The following is a 20946-nucleotide window of genomic DNA, read 5'->3' on the forward strand; positions in this document are numbered from 1 at the left end:
GCTATTCACTGAACCACACCACAGTCTTTCACTCGCTGTGAATGGGGAAACCAGGAATAAACAGGAAGGTTTCTTTTACCATTTTGACGCTTGACAATACCACTTTATAAATGTTTTCTTCACCCTTTAAGCCCCTCATCCTGAACAACTTTCCAAGAGAAACGTGGTATCAATGGTTCAACATTTAGTGAACTATTCTCATTCATAACTGAAAAAGACTGAGTTTCGGGTGGCTCAGTGGTTAACACTGCTGCCTCACAGTGGCAGGATCCCAGGTTCGATTCCAGCCTCGGGCGACTGTCTATGTGGAGTTTGCACATTCTCCCCGTGTTTGCATGGGTTTCCTCCCACAGTCCAAAGATGTGCAGGTCAGGTGAATTGGCCATGCTAAATTGACCATAGTATTAGGTCAATTAGTCAGAGCGAAATGGGACTGGGTGGGTTACTCTTTGAAGGGTCGGTGTGGACTTGTTGGGTCGAAGGGCCTGTTTCCACACTCAAGGGAATCTAAATATAATATAGCTCCCACTCCTTTGCAGCTGACTCCTGACTGCAGTGACTCAGAAAACTGTAACAAACAGGAAGGCCACCACCAGCGTCACAGGAAAACAGGATGGGCATTAACTGCTAGCCATCCCCACAGACCACCAATGATGGATTTTAAAAAATAATTGCACTCCCCATTCTGTGATCCAATTGGAGGACACGTTAAAAGGAGCATTTGGCTCAACCTCCTTTCTTCCTTCTCGAGAGGGCATCACAGCTAGAGGCTAGAGCAGCCCAGGACACGTCCTTTACAACAAACATAGCACAACCAACATCCCCAGTGCCTGGCACGCCAGGCCCTGCCCACAGCACAAGGCCAGTTCCAGTTCTCAGCAGGTTCACTAGGGAAAATCACAGGCAATATTCCCAATAAAGAAGTGAATGCCACTAAGGGAAGAAACTCTGGGAAAGAGGAGAGGACTGCAGATGAGCGGGGGAAGAGACAGCAGCAGGGAAGGAGGATGGAAGTGAAGGGGATGGAGATGTTCTGGAGGAGATTAGCAGAAGGACACTTACTGACTCATCTTGATTCGGTTGCGACAGCCTTGACCTCCCTCCCAGTGACTGGAGTGGAAGCCTTTTGTCATTATGGCTCTGCAGGAAATGCAGGGCTTCCCGTTGCTGTACGGCTGGAAAGAGGGAGCCCGAAATTAACCTGATGCTAATCAGGGCACCTTTCACACACGCAAACCCAATAGCTCAGTTATCAGTTACACTGACTGACACAACCTTAACACCAAACAAAATACATAGTGTCAAAGTGATCAATATAATCCAGGAGGAAAAAAAATCACAAATTTCACTTGGCCGCTATGAAGTTAAAATGCTCCTATTTATAACCTGGATCCCCCCCACCACCGAGTATGAAGCTGAGTCATTATAGTAATGGTACCAAACTGCTACAGCTAATTTACAAACAGCGAACTCTCTCTAACAGCAGTGGCTTCAGTGACACTGGCTGACAGATAAATCTGCTGCCAGGATGTATCTTTAAATTGGGTTAGATGATACTTCTGTTTAATGTAACAGTGACCTCCTAATAGTGCACTCTCTCAGTACCACAGTGGAGCATTAGCCAATAGTGAGTACTCGGGCCCGTGTGGTGGAACTCGAACTGACAGCCATGTGATTCAGGAGGGTATGCAATGATCCACTGAGGCATGGCCGACACTAAATCACTCACCGAGTGTGACCAGCAACCAGCTTTCAGGAGCTCCTCACACATCTCCCTCCCTGCAGAATAGTACACAACCTCTGGAGAGCTGCTTCCTGTGAAGGGACACTGATTTCAGGCTGGAGGTTGGAGGGGGAAAGAGAATTTAGGGTCGAATTCTTTCTAGCCACAGTGATGTCGTGGTAATGTCACAGGACTGGTAATCCAGAACCCCAAGTTAATGTTTAGGGGCATGGATCTGAATTGCACTGTGGCAGATGGTGAAATTTCCACTCAATAAAGAAAATGTGGAACAAAGATGTCGAACATATCACCACCTCAGTTAGACCATAAGATATATAAGTGGAATTAGGCCATTCAGCCCATCGGGTCTGCTCCACCATTCAATCATGGCTGATAGGTTTCTCCAGCCCATTCTCCCGTCTCCTCCCCATATCCCTTTATCCCCTTACTAAAGGGGAACCTATTAGTGTCTTAAAGACACTCAATGGCTTGGCATCCACAGCCCTCTGCAGCAACAAATTCCACAAATTCACCATCCCCTGGGTTGAAGAAATCTCTCATCTCAGTTCTAAAGAGTCATCCCTTCACTCACGTCTTAGTCTCTCCTACTGGCGGAAACATCTTCTCCATGTCCACACTATCAAGGCCTCTCAGTATCCCCCCCCCCGCGCCTCAAACTACAACGGTAATGTCCTTTAGAGTCATAGAGATGTACAGCATGGAAACAGGCCCTTCAGTCCAACCTGTCCACACCGTTCAGGTATCCCAACCCAATCTACTCCCACCTGCCAGCATCCGGCCCATATCCCTCCAAACCCTTCCTATTCATATACCCATCCAAGGAAATCTGCTGTTTTTAGCTGGTCTGACCTAAATGGGATTTCACACCCACAGCAACGTGGTCAACTTAACTGCTCTCTGGGCAATAAATGCTGGCCTAGCCAGTGATGCTCATACCCTCCAGCTAACTCCTCAAATTCTCTCCCTCCAGCAGAGGAGATCGCCTGCTCACCTGCTCCTTTGCACAGTACCCACAGATCATTCGATTGGCCATCTCCATCACATGGTCTTGGTCATCGTCATGGCACACATCGCATGGATACGCTCTACCACAGCATGGAAATCTGAAACCAGTCAGCACAAAGGATCAGCCGTATAGAATCGCTAAGCGAGATCAGAGGGCAGGCATATACAACCACCCTGCTTACCACACGTTCTGAGCTCCCCAACCCCAGCGATGCAGGCAAACTTCAAGAAACATTGCTGCAATGTGATGGGGCTCCATTTTAAGCATTTGTACCCTCCAGCTAGTGGATTCAACTGAAATTCTGTCTCTCCAGCAGAAGAGATCGTCAGTCTCTCTGTTGGAGCTAATTTGAGGCCAACCTTCAGTAGAATGGCAGCCACTAAAAACAGATTAAAAAGAGCTCAACACCCGAGCAACTGAAGACATGACCACCAATGATGGAGATTAGAATCTAGAACGTTCAAGAATTCGAAGAGTGCAGACATCTCCAAAAGTGTGAGGCGCAGGGAGATCAGAAATGGGAGCAGCCAGTCCACAGACAGCTCTTTTCTTGTCTAGGAATCAGTTTGGGTCAGCAGGCTCGGGTGGCAAGGCTGTACAGAACTTAGTGCAAGTGCTGCAGAGATTTGAACATCCTCACATTTAGAGAGGGTAAAATGTAGAAGACTCGGCAGGAGCACTTGCTACCTCGCGATTTGACTAATCCAAAAGCACGACAATAGACAACAGGTGCAGGAGTAGGCCATTCAGTCCTTCAAGCCAGCTTCTCCCTCATAGCTCCATAGTTCCCTTTGTTCAACCGAAATATTGTCACTTCCGATTGTACCCTCTCCCTTTCAAACTGCAGATTAAAGCTTATTGTACTCAGATTTCCAAAAGGCATTTGATAAGGTGCCACATTGAAGGATATGGGAAATTCCCAGTGGAGCAGGTAACATACTAGCCTGGATAGAAGATCGACTGGATAAGAAGAAACAGAAAGAAGGTTTCACTCGATTATTTTCTGGTTTCAGATTAACACATTTTACACTACAGGGATCAGTTCGGGGAACTCAACTTTTTTATAATTTACATCAATGATGTCAATGAAGAAGTAAAATGTACAGTTCCTAAATTTGCCGATGACACAAAGATAGGAAAGGAAGTGAGAAGTGGACGTAGAGTCTGTTCAAAACAATAGGCACAGATCTGGAAAACGAGGAATAACGTGGAAAAATGTGAAACTGTCAATTTTGGCAGAAAAATTGAAAAAGCATATTATCTGAATGCTGAGATTATACAGCTTTGAGATGCAGAGGGATTTGGGTGTCCTAAAAAAAAAGGGTTAGTATACAGATGGTGCATCTAATTAGGAAAGCTAATAGAATGGTGGAATAGCATTGTTTGTTGCAAGGGAAATCAAGTACAAAAGGAGAAGGTTATGCATCAGTTATACAGGCGCTGGTCAGACTACATCTCAAGTACTCCAAATGCCTGAAAAGGCATTCAAAGTTTACTAGACTAATACCTGGAATAGGCAGCCTGTCTTATGAGTAAAGGTTTTCCAGGCAAGGCCTGGAGTTTACAGCAAAAGGTCGCTTGATTTGAAATATATAAAATCTTGAGGGGGCCCTGACAAGGGGGAGAGGAATTTAATCTCGTGAGAGACTCTTGAACACAGAGTCTCTATTCAAATTGAACACATAGTCACTTTAAAAGTTAGGGATTAGCCATTTAAAGCAATGAGGAAAACATTTTCTCTTAGAGGGTTGAGAGTCTATGGAACTCTTTTCCCGAAAAGATAGCTTTCCGAACATTTTTAAGGCAATGTTGGATAAGCAAGGGGTGAAAGGTTACCAAGGTTAGGCAGGAATGTAAAGTTTTCAGTCAGAAATGATCTTACTTAAATGACAAAACTGCCTTGAGGGACCAAGATAGACTATTCCTGCTCCTAATTCACAAGTTTAAATGACAGGGATGGTGCCAGGCAATGTCAGGGATGGAGAAGCGGGCAGTCTTAGAGATAACACAAGTGTGTGGCTGAAAATTAATTTCACAGTCAAGAACACCACAAAAGCTTGTCAAACAGTCTGGGTCAATCTCAAACAGTTGCTATGGAGATCGATGGAGTCAGTAACTAGGGAACAGGGCTCATGGCAGTGAATGAGAGCTCTGGCTCTGCTCGTCTTAACATTTAATTGGAGGAACTTACTGACTGATATTCTGTACTGGATGATCAAACAATTTAGCAACAATGAACTATTTGAAAGAGAGTGACAGTGTGAGAGAGCTGGGTGCTGTTCATATACAAGTGGAAACTAATATTATGCTTTCAGATAATGTCACTGAAGAGTAAATAATGCAAGAGACACAAAATAGAGAATTATAGGCCAGTTGGCATCATGTCAGCAGCGCTGGAAAATCCAGCATCTATTATGAGACATGTAGAATCAGGGAACTTGACAATCATGGCATGGTTCACTCAACACAGCATATCATGATTGACAAATCTGCTAAGTGGGAGAGCAAATCATGGGGAAATCCAGTGCATTTGGATTTTCAAAAAGAATTAGATGAAAGGGTCACGCAAGAAGCTATTATAATAAATGCTTATGGATCATGTGGTAACATTATCAAGGAATGAGATGACTCATAGGCAGAAGAGAATAGAATGGCAGGTTGGAGTTTCTTAAATTTGTTCAGGAAATGACCCATCCCCAAGTTCTCTCACGAAAGGTGAGCTTCGAGCAAGCTCCCCTCAGAGCCATACACAATCCTGAATTGGAACAACATGGTTGTTTCTTCACCGCCACTAGTGAAAATTCCTTCATAAAAGCACCTACACCACACGGACTATAGCAGCACATCACTTCTGCAGAATATTTAGGGACGGGTGATAAATGCTGACCTGCCAGTGGTGCCTAATTCCTGTGAAAGAAAAGGAAGTCCGAAACAAGTCCAAAGAGAACAATAAAACCATGGGCAGTGGTCATTTCTCTGTAATTGTCGATTATTCGATTTACTGAATTACTGACAATAGATTTACTGAAATCTAAAAGTTACAACAGTAAAACATAGAACATTCCAGCGCAGTACAGGCCCTTTGGCCCTCGATGTTGCACCGACCTGTGAAATCAGTCTGAAGCCCATCTAACCTACACTATTCATTATCATCCAATGACCATTTAATTGCACTTAAAGTTGGCGAGTCCACTACTGTTGCAGGCAGTGCGTTCCACACCCTTACTACTGAGTAAAGAACCTACCTCGGACATCTGTCCTATATCTATCACCCCTCAATTTAAAGTTATGTCCCCTCATGCTAACCATCACCATCAGAGGAAAAAGACTCCAACTATCCACCCTATCTAACCCTCTGATTATCTTATATGTCTCATTAAGTCACCTCGTAACCACCTCCCTAACTAAACGGCCTCAAATCCCTCAGCCTTTCCTCATAAGACCTTCCCTCCGCACCAGGTAAAAACAATGACTGCAGATGCTGAAAACCAGATTCCGGAATAGAGTGGTGCTGGAAAAGCACAGCAGTTTCCAGTTCAGGAAACAGGAAAATTGACGTTTCGGGTAAAAGCCCTTCATCAGGAATACAGGCAGAGTGCCTGAAGGGTGGAGAGATAAATGAGAGGAGGGCCTCCGCACCAGGCAACCTTCCCTCCTAGTAAATCTCTTCTGCATCCTTTCCAATACTTCCACATCCTTCCTATAATGCAGTGACCAGAACTGTACGCAATACACCAAGTGCGGCCACACCAGAGTTTTGTACAGCTGCAACATAACCTCATGGCTCCAAAACTCAATCCCTCTACCAGTAAAAGTTAATACACTATATGCATTATTAACAACTTTACCAATCTGGATGTCAACTTTCAGGGATTGTGCACATGGACACTGATATCTCTGTTTATCTACACCACCAAGAATCTTACTATTAGCTCAGGACTCTGTATTCCTGTTACTCCTTCCAAAGTGAATCACCTCACACTTTTCCACATTAAACTCCATTTGCCACCTCTCAGCCCAGCACTGCAGCTTATCTATGTCCCTCTGTAACCTGCAGCATCCTTCCACACTATCCACAACTCCACCGACCTTAGTGTCATCCGCAAATTTACTACCCCATCCTTCTACGCGCTCATTCAGGTCATTTATAAACATGACAAACAGCAGTGACCCCAAAACAGGCATTGCGGTACACCACTAGTAATTGAACTCCAGGATGAACATTTCCCATCAACCACCACCCTCTGCCTTCTTTCAGCTAGCCAATGTCTGATCCAAACCGCTAAATCAGCCTTTGTATTTTGTGCAATAGCCTACTGAGGGGAACCTTGTCAAATGCCTTACTGAAATCCATATACACCACATCAACCACTTTACCCTCATCCACCTGTTTGGTCACCTTCTCAAAGAAGTCAGTAAGGGTTGTGAGGCACGATCTACCCTTCACAAAACTGTGCTGACTATTCCTAATCGAATTATTCCTCTCTGGACAATTATAAATCCTCTATCTTATAATCCTTTCCAACACTTTACCCAGAACTGAAGTAAAGCTCACTGGTCTATAATTCCTAGGGTTGTCTCTACTCCCCTTCTTGAACAAGGGAACAACATTTGCTATCCTCCAGTATTCTGGCACTATTCCTGTAGACAATGACAACATAAAGATCAAAGCCAAAGATTCTGCAGTGTCCTCCCTGGCTTCCCTGAGAAACCTATGATAAATCCCATCAGGCCTGGGGATTTATCTATTTTCACACTTTCCAGAATTGCTAACACCTCCTCCTTATGAACCTCAATCCCGTCTAGTCTAATAGCTGGATCTCAGTATTCTCCTCGACAACGTTGTCTTTCTCGTGCGTGAATACTGATGAAAAATATTTATTTAGCACCTCTCCTATCTCATTGGACTCCACACATAACGTCTCACTACTGTCCTTGACTGGCCCTAATCTTACTCTTGTCATTCTTTCATTCCTGATATACCGATAGAAAGCTTTAGGGTTTTCCTTGACCCTACCTGCCAAAGTCTTCTCATGTCCCCTCTCTTAGCTCTCTCTTTAGGTCTTTCCTGGCTAACTTGTATCTCTAATAAGCCTTCACGTCTCATCCGAACATAAGCCTCCTTCTTCCTCTTGACAAGAGATTCAACTTCTTTAGTAAACCACGGTTCCCTTGCTCGCCCACTTGTCTCACAGGTACACATTTATAAAGGACACACAGTAGCTGTTCCTTAAACAAGTTCCACATTTCATTGTGCCCATCCCCTGCAGCTTCCTCTCCCATCCTATGCATCCTAAATCTTGCTTAATCGACTCATAAGTGCCTTTCCCCCAGCTATAACTCTTGCCCTGTGGTATATACCTAACTCTTTCCATCAGTAAAGTAAACGTAACCGAATTGTGGTCACTATCACCAAAGTGCTCACTGAGCTCCAAATCTAACACATGACCGGGTTCATTACCCAATACCAAATCCAATGTGGCCTTGCCTCTTGTTGGTTTGTCCACATACTGTGTCACGAAACCCTCCTGCACACAATGGACAAAAAAATGACCCATCTATAGTACCCAACTATAGCGTTTCCAGTCAACATTTGGAAAGTTAAAGGCCCCTATAACAAAGACCCTGCTACTTTCGCTCCTATCCAGAATCATCTTTGATATCCTTTCCTTTACATCTCTAGGACTTTTTGGAGGTCTATAGAAAACTCCGAAAAGGTTAACCTCAGCAGGCAAGTCCTTCTCAAAGTCCTTTCTGCCACCATAATATTGTCCTTGACCAACAATGCCACCCCTCCCCTTCTTTTACCACCATCTAAACCCCGGAACCTGCAACAACCATTCCTGTCCCTGCTCTCCCCATGTCTCCAAAATGGCCACAACATCAAAGTCCCAAGTACCAGCCCGTGCCGCAAGTTCACCTACCTTATTCTAGATGCTCCTGGCGTTGAAGTAGACACACTTCAAACCAACTTTCTGCCTACAATCCTGCGATCTTGAAACCTTATTTCTGACCTCACTACCCTCAACCTCTTGTACACTGGAGCTATATTTAGGTTCCCACGCCCCTGCTGAATTAGTTTAAACCCTCCCAAGGTGCATTAGCAGTAGTAGGTCTTTCATAGAACAAAGAACAGTACAGGCCCTTTGGCCCTTGATGTTGTGCCATACTTTTATCCTACTCCAAGATCAAGCTAACCTATATACCCTACATTTTACTATCATCCATGTGCCTATCCAAGAGTCGCTTAAATGTCCCTAATGTATCTAACCCTACCACCACCGCAGGCATTTCACACACCCACCACTCTGTGTAAAGAACCTACCTCTGACATCTCCCCTAAACCTTTCTCCAATCACCTTAAAATTATGGCCCCTCATGATAGCCATTTCCACCTTGGAAAAAAGTCTTCTATCTATGCATCTCATCACCTTGTACACCTCTATCAAGTCACCTCTCATCCTTCTTCACTCCAATGAGAAAAGCCCTAGCTCCCTCAACCTTTCTTCATAAGACACACCCTCCAGTCCAGACAGCACCCTGGTAAATCTCCTCTGCACCCTCTCTAAAGCTTCCACATCCTTCCTATAATGAGGCAATTAGACTTGAACACAATATTCCAAGTGTGGTCTGACCAGGGTTCTATAGAGCTGCAGCATAACCTTGCGACTCTTAAACTCAATCCCCCTGCTAATGAAAGCCAACACACCATGCACCGTCTTAACAACCCTATCAACTTGGGTGGCAACTTAGAAGGATCTGTTGACATGGAACCCAAGATCCCTCTGTTCCTCCATACGGCCAGGAATTCTGCCTTTAACCCTGTATTCAGCATTCAAATTCCACTTCCCAAAATTAATCACTTTACACTTCTCCAGATTCAACACCATCTGCCATTCTCAGCCCAACTCTGCATCCTGTCAATGTCCCATTGCAATCTACAACAGCCCTCCACACTATCCATCACCACACCAACCTTCGCATCATCGGCAAACTTACCAACCCACTCTTCCACTTCCTCAATCTCATCCAAATCATTTATGAAAATCACAAAGAGCAGAGGTCCCTGTGGAACATTACTGGTCACTGAACTCGAGGCTGAAAACTTTCCATCTACTAGAGTCATAGAGATATACAGCATGGAAATAGACCCTTTGTCCAACCCATCCATGCCAACCAGATATCCCAACCCAATCTAGCCCCACCTGCCAGCACCCAGCCGAGATCCCTCCAAACCCTTCCTATTCATATATCCAGCTCATTCCATACACATATCACCCCCTGCATGAAAAAGTTGCCCTTTCGGTCTCTTTTATATCTTTCCCCTCTCATCCTAAACCTATGCCCTCCCTATGCCCCCCCAAACTTTGTCTATTTATCCTATCAATGCCCCTCATGATTCTATAGACCTGTATAAGGTCACCCCTCAGCCTCCGATGCTCCAGGGAAAACAGCCCCAGCCTGTTCAGCCTCTCTCTATAGCTCCAACCCTGGCAACATCCTTGTAAGTCTTTTCTGAACCCTTTCAAGTTTCACAATATCTTTCCGATAGGAAGGAGACCAGAACTGCACGCAATATTCCAACAGTGGCCTAACCAATGTCCTGTACAGCTGCAACATGACCTCTCAACTCCTGTACTCAATACTTTGACCAATAAAGGAAAGCATACCAAATGCCGCCTTCACTATCCTATCTACCTGCGACTCCACTTTCAAGGAGCTATGAACCTGCAGTCCAAGGTATCTTAGTTCAACAGCACTCCCTAGAACCTTACCATTAAGTGTATAAGTCCTGCTAAGATTTGCTTTCCCAAATGCATACCTCACATTTATCTGAATTAAACTCCATCTGCCACTCCTCAGCCCATTGGTCCATCTGGTCCAGGTCCCATTGTACTCTGAGGTAACCTTCTTCGCTGTCCACTACACCTCCAATTTTGGTGTCAACAGCAAACTTACTAACTATACCTCTTATGCCCACATCCAAATCATTTATATAAATGATGAAAAGTAGTGGACCCAACACCGATCCTTGTGGCACTCCACTGGTCACAGGCCTCCAGTCTTCTACCCTTTGAGCCAGTTCTGTATCCAAATGGCTAGTTCTCCCTGTATTCGAGTATAAGCCAGACCCGTTGTAAGATGAGACCTGGTTTTGGCGACGCTGCGGGGAATAAAAAGCTGAAGCATATTCTAGCAGACTCGCCTCTTGGTCGTTTGTTCTGTGTCAGACTACTCTCCTACGAACCTGACCTTGAGAATTTTTTAAAACACATGCACAAAGCCATGTTGACTACCTCTAATCAGTCCTTGCCTTTCCAAATACATGTACATCCTGTCCCTCAGGATTCCCTCCAACAAATTGCCCACCACTGAGGTCAGGCTCACTGGTGTATAATTCCCTGGCTTGTCCTTACCACCTTTCTTAAACAGTAGCACCACATTAGCCAAGCTCCAGTCTTCCGGCACCTCATCTGTGACTATGACCCTCTGTCTTCTATGGGCCAATTAATTCTGTATCCAGACAGCCAAATTTCCCTGTATCCCATGCCTCCTTACTTTCTGAATGAGCCTCCTACCATGGAGAACCTTATCAAACACCTTGTTGATATTCATAATCACCACATCGACTGCTCTACCTTCATCAATGTGTTATGTCATATCCTCAAAGAATTCAATAAGGCTTGAGAGACATAACATTGAACAAGGAAATAACATTTGCCACCCTCCAATTATTTGAGACTACTTCAGTGGACAGTGATGACGCAAAGATCATTGCTAAAGATGCGGTAATCTCTTCCCTCATGTCCCAAAATAACCTTGGGTATATCACGTCTGGCCCAGGGGACTTATCTATTCTCATGTTTTTCAAAGTTGCCAGCCCATCCTCCTCCTTAACATCAACCCTGTTTGAGCATATCAGCCTGTTTCAGGCCATCCTTACATAAGACAAGGTCCCTTTCACTAGTGAATACAGAAGCAAAGTATTCAAGACTCAGGAGTAGGTCATCAGCCCCCTTGGTCTGTTCCACCATTCATTCAATTAGATTATAATTAATCTGTATCATAAATCCTCAACTTCTTTGGCTTCATAACCATTAATCCCACTGCTAAACTATAGTTGACTTAGTTTTGGTCTGAAATTTGCATTTATCCTCAGCCCCAACAGATATTTTAGAGAGAGGGTGTGGGAATGGGTTCCAGATTTTACTAACTCCGAGCAGATTAGCTGCACCGTCACAGGAAGTAATTTCTATCAGATGCTTTAATTATGATCAAGGGTACACTTATAGCTCCCTTAATTATCTATATTCAAGGGAATCAAGATGGTGCAAGGCTGTAATGGAACCCTTTTAGGGCCGATATTATTCTAGTGAATCTGTCCTGCATTCTTTCCAAGGCCAATATTTCCTTCCTTACGGGCGATGCCCTGGATAATGCAATAGCCATCGATTGAGGTTAACATATTCTTTCACAGGTCATGACTGTCACTGGCTGGGACAGTAATTACTGCCCATCCCCAACTGTCCTTGAAACAGTGGGGAGGAGCCTCCCACAGTGCTATTAGGGAGGAAGATCCATGACTTTGATCCAGCAACAGGAGAAACTGGCAAATATTCCCAAATCAGGATGGCGTGGGGCTTGGAGGGGAGCTTGCAGGTGATAGCATTCCCCTTCACATTCCTCAGGAATAGATTCAAATGAACACTATCCACATTTTTGTACCCACCCCACCCCTCCTGAAATATCCTGTGAGGCTCAGTTTTGTGATTGGCAATGCACCCTTACCTTAGCCAGCGGAAACTCTTCTTGTAGTGCACACAGGTACCAAACTCAGGCAGGGGCTTCCCGTACTGAAGAACAGGTCCGGGGGGCTGTCTCTTCCGACGCCGATGAACTGCATTATTTGCATCTTCAGTGACAGATTAGAGCAGAAAACCGATTACTGCACGTTCTTGAAGTGACAGATACTCAGAATTACAAACTATGAAAGCAGAGCAAGGGAGATTCCGACCTAGAATTTATTGCCCTATGAGAGGCCAAATCTGAACCTCTCCAGACCCTGGTAAACAGCAAGCTCTGTCCATTTCTTATTAGGTTGTTGCATCTTTAGTATATCAGATAACAGTCTATTCCTGAATTAAACTTTAAACAGAGGAGCTCCTTGCGGTTAAACTTAACTTAAAATTCCTTTAGGTTATAAACAGAACTGCACAGATTACCCATCTGGGAAGGTCAGCTCTCGTTTCTCCTGAGAGGTGAAGGTTGAGATCTTTAAAATTATGAAGTGTTTAGTAGACTGGACGCAAAGAGAACGATTCTACTTGGGATGAAGGTCATAACTAGAGGATGCTAATTTAAGGTTAACATCAAGAAATCTAAATGAGAAAATGGAAGAAACTTCCTTACTGAGACAGCAGTGAGAATATGGAATTCATTACTACAAAGGGTGGGGGTAAGGATGGGGACAAGAGTTATAAATACATATGAAGGAGTATGGAAAAGAGGGCTTCACTGACAAATGAGTTGGGGAGAGTGGGGGAAGTTAACGAGGTTCCAATTGGACACAAGTGTTGTCATGGACTCGTATGAAATGACCATTTCCGTCCTGAATATTCAGTACAGATCTCTACATCTATACACTGAATCAACGTTATCTCACATCAAGTCTCCTTGGACCCCTGACCCCACAGTTGCTGTCTAACAAAGACAGTTTCATCATTTTTGAACTCACCAGTTTCATCCTGTGATTGGGCATGGATCTGGTAAAACTGTGCAGCTTCCACCATAACACTGAGTTTTACATGACATTGCAAGCAGTTTAACTCCTTGTATCGGCCGTAAGAGAGGCCCTAGATAATCAGAGAGAAACAATAAGACTTGCGCAGTCAGGCATAGTTAAAGAACTTGTGGAGTGGAAGTCTAAGTCTCTTTCTGAGGAATTCTCAAATCTTTTATTCAGCAAACTAGCGGTTAAAAACAATCCTTAATCTTACAGTGCAAACTTTCAGACCTTTAAAATGATTTGAGCAGTTAAAGAATAGTGAACTACGCCATTTGTAGGAATATTAACACTATTCATCTCTCAATTGCCAGGCTTTTCAAATCAATTAAAAACTCAGTTCAACTTTAGTAGAGTGAGTAAGATGTGTTCTTAATAATTGTTTTGGAATCATTTTGGTCGTTAGTCCACAATGTGAAGGACAACATCCTGTGTAAAACAGATCAGTGTCTCAGCCTCAGATACATAAGCAGGGCTCCAATTGGGGACAGCTAAAAGTGGCTGCCTAAATATATATATAGGCTGGTTACTGCTCATAGTATCATTAGTGTTTGGCTTTAGATGCCTAGGTGAACAAGTTTTCTGTTTTTAGTATACCACTAGCTTTAAGCACAGTTCTAACCCAGCAGGAATGCACTGCATCTGAAAGACATTGCCTTCTACTGGTTAACTTGCCAGCAGTGATCGTCTGAAGGAAAAACTGGTGTGAGCCTACATTTACAATATCTTGCATTTATATACAGTCTATTAGTCAAAGGCCCCACAGGGTTATTAAATAAAAATTAACACAAGTCTCACAAGGAGATTTTAGGACTGGTGAACAAAAGCTAAGTTAGCGAGGCACATTTTAAGAAGCAAACTAAAAGAAGAGAGCAAGGTAGAAAGACACAGAATTGAGGAGGAGGAGGAAAAGCCAGAGACTCTAAAGACAGGGCCCTCAACAGTGGAGCAATGGAAATCAAGGAAGTGCAAGAGGTGAAAATTGGAGGAAGAGAGTTCTGGGAAGGTTTAAAACTACAGGCGATTACAGGGATAGGGAGGAAATGAGGTTATGAAAGCAAGGAGGCCAATATATATTTTTTAAATATTTCAAGATTAGAAACTAACACAGTTCAGCCAGCACAGCTATTGTCAAACAAGAGTTTCAAAGAGTTTGTATCCTATTTAATCTGTTTGTTTAGTACAACCCATTCTACAGCTTCCACCTACAGGAAGCAGATTAGACAAACCTCCTATTAGTAAAACAAAGAGCTGTGGATGCTGGAGATCAGAAGCACACAAAGAAAGAAACTGTTGGAGAAACACAGCAGGTCTGGCAACATCTGTGGAACAAGAAACAGAGTTAATGTTCTCAGTCCAGTGACCATTTGACTTTCTCTAGTATTTCTGTTTTTGTGTGTTTCAAACCAATAGACCTGTAATCAATTCCCTCACAGTTCAGCAGAATACCAAGACTGGTTGACGATGGGAAAGGCATGCATGAATGAGGAGTATTTAGCTCGTCCTTAAGCCTCTGACTTTAGCCTTGATGCACATCAACAATTTGCCTCCATTGTTTAATATTAGGAGGAGCTTGCAGGTGTAATACAATCTTGGGGACAAAAAGAAATTGGCAAATGCCAGAAACATGAAAGAACCACAGAATTAACCGGAAATGAGTAGCAGGTCAATCAGTAACTGAACAAGATATACAGGCTGATACTGGGGATGCAACCTGGAATAGGCAGGTAATTTTATAAGATTGGATAGGCAAGGCTAAAATCCGCTGGAGTTTAGAAGAAGCAACTTAGTTAAAACATACAAGATCCTGAAGGGTCCTGAACAGGATGGATGTGGAGAGAGTGCTTCGTCTTGTTGGAATATTTAGAACTAGGGGTTCACTGTTTCAAAGTAAGGCATCATGCATTTGAGGCAGAGATTAGACTATTTGTTTCTGACCCCTCCCATAGAGGATGGGCAATCTTTGGCACTCTGCTTCCATTGCTTTTTTGAGAAAGAGTCCTTGAACATTTCTAAGGCAGAGGTAGATAGATTCTTATTAAGCAAGGTGCAAGGTATAAAGGGTAAGAGAGAATATTGAGTAATCAGAACAGCCAGGATCTTATTAAACAGCGGAGCAGGCTCAAGGAGCTGAACTGCCTACTCCTGCTCCCAATTCGTATGCAAACCTTTCATTCAAATGTGAACATTCCTGATTTAAGTTACAGTCTGAATGAGGAAACAACCTTTTCGTTAATTGGCAGACTGGGCAATTCTGATAGGACTCAAATCTCCAGTCACTACAACACAACACATAACTTTGCACCGCACACCTCTATTGATCTCCTGCACAGCATAAATAAATGGTTTACGGAGGCAGGACACATGCTGCTTTAAGAGAATCCAAATTTTATCCACTGACCTGCAGCGGTCCCTCCTTGGAGCATTTTAGACAGCCCACAGCAAACCGACTGTCCTGTATCACTAATTCTATAGGGACACATCCACACAGGTCCAGGTATCCCATTATGTCTGAGTGCTCATGAACTACACTGGGCTGGAACGCTACGCTGATGTCTGTGTTACATTTCTCACAGCTTACATATGAAGGGCACTTCTGTGACACAGTAAATTGTGAACCAACTTTGCACCTTTAAGAATAAAGTGAACAAATAGTTAGGCCTAGAAAATTGCTTATTAGTCCATAATACGTTCTACATCCTCACCCTTAGCAATGTAAACACAGCAGGCACACAGGAGTCAATGAGAAATGAATCCACATGCAAGGTAATCTCATTTAAAGAAAGGTTAAATCTTTAAACACTTCTGCAAAGCTGCTGTCATTTACAAAACCGATCAACCCAGGGCCATAGCAGATGATGTTTATGGATTGAAATCTGGGATGAGTTTGAAATAATTAACCCAACAGGAAGACTCAATAATGGAGTCCTTCCTGGAAACTGTACCTGGGCTGACAGTTTGGATCTGTCACAATTATGAGGTTGCTAAAAACTACCCAAGTAAGAAGCCCTAACAACTTAAATGAGATTTCTAGAAAATAATATGAACATGCCCAACTTAGAATTAAAAGGAGGCACTGCAGGAGGTTGAGATTCAGAGGTAATACAAAGACATTTCTAGTAAGTTTCAATGCATTAGTTTCAATGTGAATGGAATAATTCTACAATGCTCTCAAATACTACGCACATGGGTTTAAAATGAGGGGCGGGGGGGGGAGAAAGAGTATAAAGGAAATGTGCGAGGAAATTTTTTTTTACAAACAGGGTAGTAGGTAATGGAACATGCTGCCAGGGGGAGATGATAGAAGCAGATATGTTAGCAAAGTTTAAGGGTCATTTAGATAGACACTTGAACAAACATGAAATAGAGGGATACAGACCTTGTGCAGTCAGATTGGATTAATTTAGAATGGTATCGTGGTTGGCACAGACACGGTGGGCTGAAGGGCCTATTCCTGTGAAGTGCTGCACTATGTTCTATGACACTCTCCAGTCTAACATGCAAGTCTAAATGTGAGAGACTTTTGAGGCATGTGCAATAAAACACAGTTCATCTTAAAAGACTGCCAAATGTTTTTCTCAACTGCATTGTTTGGGTTACTTGGTACCACCATCAGTGTGCAGAAATGTTACACTACTCCCAACGGAAGCAGAATAGATCAGACATGCATCTCTGCAGTTATACATCGGTTTCTTTTAGAAAAAAAGTATATGTAAGTTAACAGGAATGAATTGATCTTGCAAAAATGTTCAAACGAGGTCTTGAGGCAGTCTGTAAATGAGAAGAAAATTGGAGCTTTACCAAAGGGTGAGACTTTAAAGGAAACGCGGACTAATGGTGGCGACCCAGGAAACGCGGACTAATGGTGGCGACCCAGGAAACGCGCGACCCAGGAAACGCGGACTAATGGTGGCGACCCAGGAAAAGGTGGGGGGGGGCTTCTGGTGAAAACTGTGATCAGAGGGATATGTCTTGATTGGTTCAGCAAAGGACCATTTTTCCTATGCCAGCTCTAAGTGTCTCGAGTGCTAGCTAGTTGTACATCATGATGGTTAGAAACCTCCAGAGGTCTCTTGTGGTGCAAGAGTTTCCCTACCTTAGAGCCAGAGCCCTGGGTTCATGTACAATGACACATGTGAACAAGGAGCTTAGAAAATACCTACACTGAAATGTCCTTACACACACAAGTCAATGTACTCATACATACAATGTCTACCAGCACTCCCTAATCACAAAAACAAAAACACGCAGCAATCCAAAAGCATTTGCACATTCTTGGGTTTCACATTATCATTTTAACAACAAAACCATGATGACAGCTGGGGATCAATAACCCCCTTCATTGCTGATTTGTTTTGCTAAATTAGAAATTTTCCACAGTGGCCAATTTGATAGGCAATTGATACTCAACAGTATCTGGTCAGAGTAGAGCTGACATCTGCACAGCTTTCTCCTCAACCTGTCGGACGAGATTATCCTGGATCCTGTACATGAAATTACCCAAATAGCTGAGTGATCCTGATCATGGATCAGCAACCCAGAGAGTGCAACTCTTCTGTCAGAAGTCACGCAACATCAGGTTATAGTCCAACAGGTTTATTTGCTCTAGAAGCTTGTTATTTCAAATAAAGCTGTTGGACTATAACCTGGAGTTCTGTGACGTCTGATTTTGTCCACCCCATTTCAACACCTCCACACCATGGCCAATCCTCTGCGGCATATAAGGAATTTAACTTCAATACATGGGATAATTGGCTGGCATAATAATTATATGAGCTACTGGCTTGGTTTAAAATCTCAACTAAGCTCAGGGAGATACCTCTCCCTGGTCTAGCCTACACATGACTCGAGACCCAGTTGAATCAATAGCCACACTACAAAAACAAATTACAAAAGTTAGGATTTGCACCAAGCAGTCCACAGGTAAATGTCAACCAAATCTTACACTCTACTGATAAAACTGCTTCATGCACATTATGACAACAAAAAAACCTCAGTAATGAAGGTGGCTTTATTAATATAATACCATTTATTAAGGCTCCTTAGACAGCACCTTCCAAACCTCTGACCTCTACCATTTAGAAGGACAAGGGCAGCAAATACATGGTAACACCACCACCTGCAAGTTCCCCTCCAAACCACTTATCACCCTGACTTGGAAATATATCACTGGTCCTCCACTGTTGCTGAGTCAAAATACTGGAATTCCCTCCCTAACGGCATTGTGGGCCATCCTACAGCACACAGACTGCAGCAGTTCAAGGAGGCAGCACATTACTACCTTCTCCAGACAGCATGGTAACTCAGTGGTTAGCCCTGCTTCCTCACTAAGCCAGGGACCTAGGTTCAATTCCACCCTCAGGCAACTGTCCGAGTGGAGTTTACACGTCCTCCGTGTGTGTGGGAGTTTCCTCCCGGTGTTCTGGTTTCCTCCCACAATCCAAAGATGTGCAGTTTAGGTAGACCGGCCACGCTAAATTGCCCATAGCATTCAGGAATGTGCAGGTTAGGTACATGATTCAGGTGTAAATGTCAGATAATTGGGTAGGGGAATGGGTCTGGGTCGGTTATTCTTTGGAGGGTCGGTGTGGACTTGTTGGGCCGAGGGCCCGTTTCCACACTGCAGGGATTCTATGATTAACTAGGGATGGGCCAAAAACGTCAGCCTAGATCGTGGAACCTGCATCCCGTTAAAAGAATTTGAAAAGGAAAGTTATGCAAGAAGTTTATAAATAATGGGTCAACTTGAGAAATGTGCCTAATTTTGGGCACCCCACACTTTAGGAAGGATGGCAAGTCTTTGGAGAGAGTACAGAAATCTACCAGAATGGTAACAGGACAATGGACTTGTGTGAAGAGGCTGGGGAAGGTGAGATTGCTCTTCTTCAACAGAGAAAATTAAAATGGAGAAGTATTCAAATATGATAACTTATCGTGGAGGAAATATGGCAGAATCCCGAGGGGATATTTCAGATTTTGGAATGCATTAACTGACAAGAGCAGTGCAAGTAGGTTAGAAATTCGTTCAAAAAAAAAATTGAATAAATATTTGAAAAAATGTATTTATAGGATCATGGGAAAGAGCACAGGAGATGGGACTAACTGGGTAGCAATCACTGACCATGACAGGAAGATTATTCAGCTTCTGTTCTGTATGATGCTATGTTAATCTCAGCTCTTCCCAGAATCCTTAAAGTGGCCTTGAAACAGTGGATGTAATGGTGGGCATCTTTCAAGTAGCCCCTTTACAGGGTGCAGAGAAAGCAGGGAATTACAGACTGGTTAGCCAGACACTGGTAGGCGGGAGAATGCTTAAATCCATTATAAAAGATTAATAGCAGAATTCTTGGAAGAGAATGACGAAATTGTACAGTGTCAGCGCTGATTTCCAAAGGGGAAGCTGTGTTTGACAAGTCTGCTGGAGTCTTTTGAGAATGTAGTTTGTAAAGTGAATAAAGGGGTTCCAGTAAATGTGGTTTACTTGGTCTTTCAAGATTAGCAAAATTAAAGTGTATGGGATTGGGGACATGTTTAGAGAACTGTTTGACAGACAGGAAACAAAGATTTGGACTAAGTCGGTCATTTTCTAAGCGCCAGGCAGTGATTAGTGGGGTACTGCAAGGATCAGCGCTTGGATCACAGTTATTCACAACATACATAATGACTGAGAGAGGAAACAAAATGTTATATCTCCACGCATGCAAACAACACATTTTGAGTGCGAGCAGCAGCAGAGTTTAAAGGAACCTGGAAGGCTACAGCTAAGGTGAGACAGATTGTTTTAAAATTATTTACCTGTAGCGGGCAGCGGTGTTTTTTTTTCTCTTCACAGAAAGAGCGGGAGCAGCAGGGGGAAGTGACGAAGACCAGAGGGGCAGCCGGGACCCGGAAGCAGGTATAGTGTAAGCTTACCTGGGTAGGTTTTTTCCCTATAAAAGTGCGCAAGAGAAGAATCCGAGACACTACAGAGGTAGTGCCTCCCACCCGCCCTCCTCCTCTAACCTAATAATAAGACCCGTTGTGGTAAGTAGGTAAGTGCTGCATTTTGCTTGTTCTATTCTTTAGACCCAGTTTTTTTTTAAAAAAAGGTTACTTTTAGATGGATGGCAGTGAAGGCAGTGCAATGTTCCTCTTGCAACATGTTTGAGGTGAGGGATGCCATGGTCGTCCCTGCTGATTATACTTGCAGGAAGTGCACCCATCTCCAGCTCCTCCAAGACCGTGTTAGGGAACTGGAGCTGGAGTTGGATGAACTTAGGATCATTCGGGAGGCAGAGGGGGATCATAGATCGGAGCTTTAGGGAAGTAGTAACTCCAAAGATTGCAGAAAGATGGTTGACAGTAAGGGGGATTGGGAGGCAGCAGCCGGTGCAGGGACTCCCTGCGGCCATTCCCCACAAGAACAAGTATACC

At 43.6% G+C, this 20946-nt stretch overlaps 1 protein-coding gene across 4 annotated transcripts in view; it reads right to left on the reverse strand.

Moving 5' to 3' along the window:
* The window catches only part of si:dkey-24l11.2 (uncharacterized protein LOC100034462 homolog), a 44169-nt gene that overhangs the window by 3739 nt on the left and 19484 nt on the right, over positions 1–20946 (reverse strand). For 3 of the 4 annotated variants that reach the window (XM_043680565.1, XM_043680564.1, XM_043680566.1), the window contains exons 7-11: positions 15935–16163; positions 13486–13603; positions 12540–12663; positions 2736–2847; positions 1063–1175 (exon numbers count right to left, since the gene is read on the reverse strand). In XM_043680565.1, coding sequence (XP_043536500.1) covers positions 1063–1175; positions 2736–2847; positions 12540–12663; positions 13486–13603; positions 15935–16163 — 696 coding nt within the window. The remainder of the gene's footprint in view (positions 1–1062; positions 1176–2735; positions 2848–12539; positions 12664–13485; positions 13604–15934; positions 16164–20946) is intronic. The other variant, XM_043680567.1, reaches the window with a different exon arrangement.

The sequence above is a fragment of the Chiloscyllium plagiosum genome, chromosome 40, assembly GCF_004010195.1.
Source record: "Chiloscyllium plagiosum isolate BGI_BamShark_2017 chromosome 40, ASM401019v2, whole genome shotgun sequence".
In the NCBI taxonomy this organism is placed as follows: Eukaryota; Metazoa; Chordata; class Chondrichthyes; order Orectolobiformes; family Hemiscylliidae; genus Chiloscyllium; species Chiloscyllium plagiosum.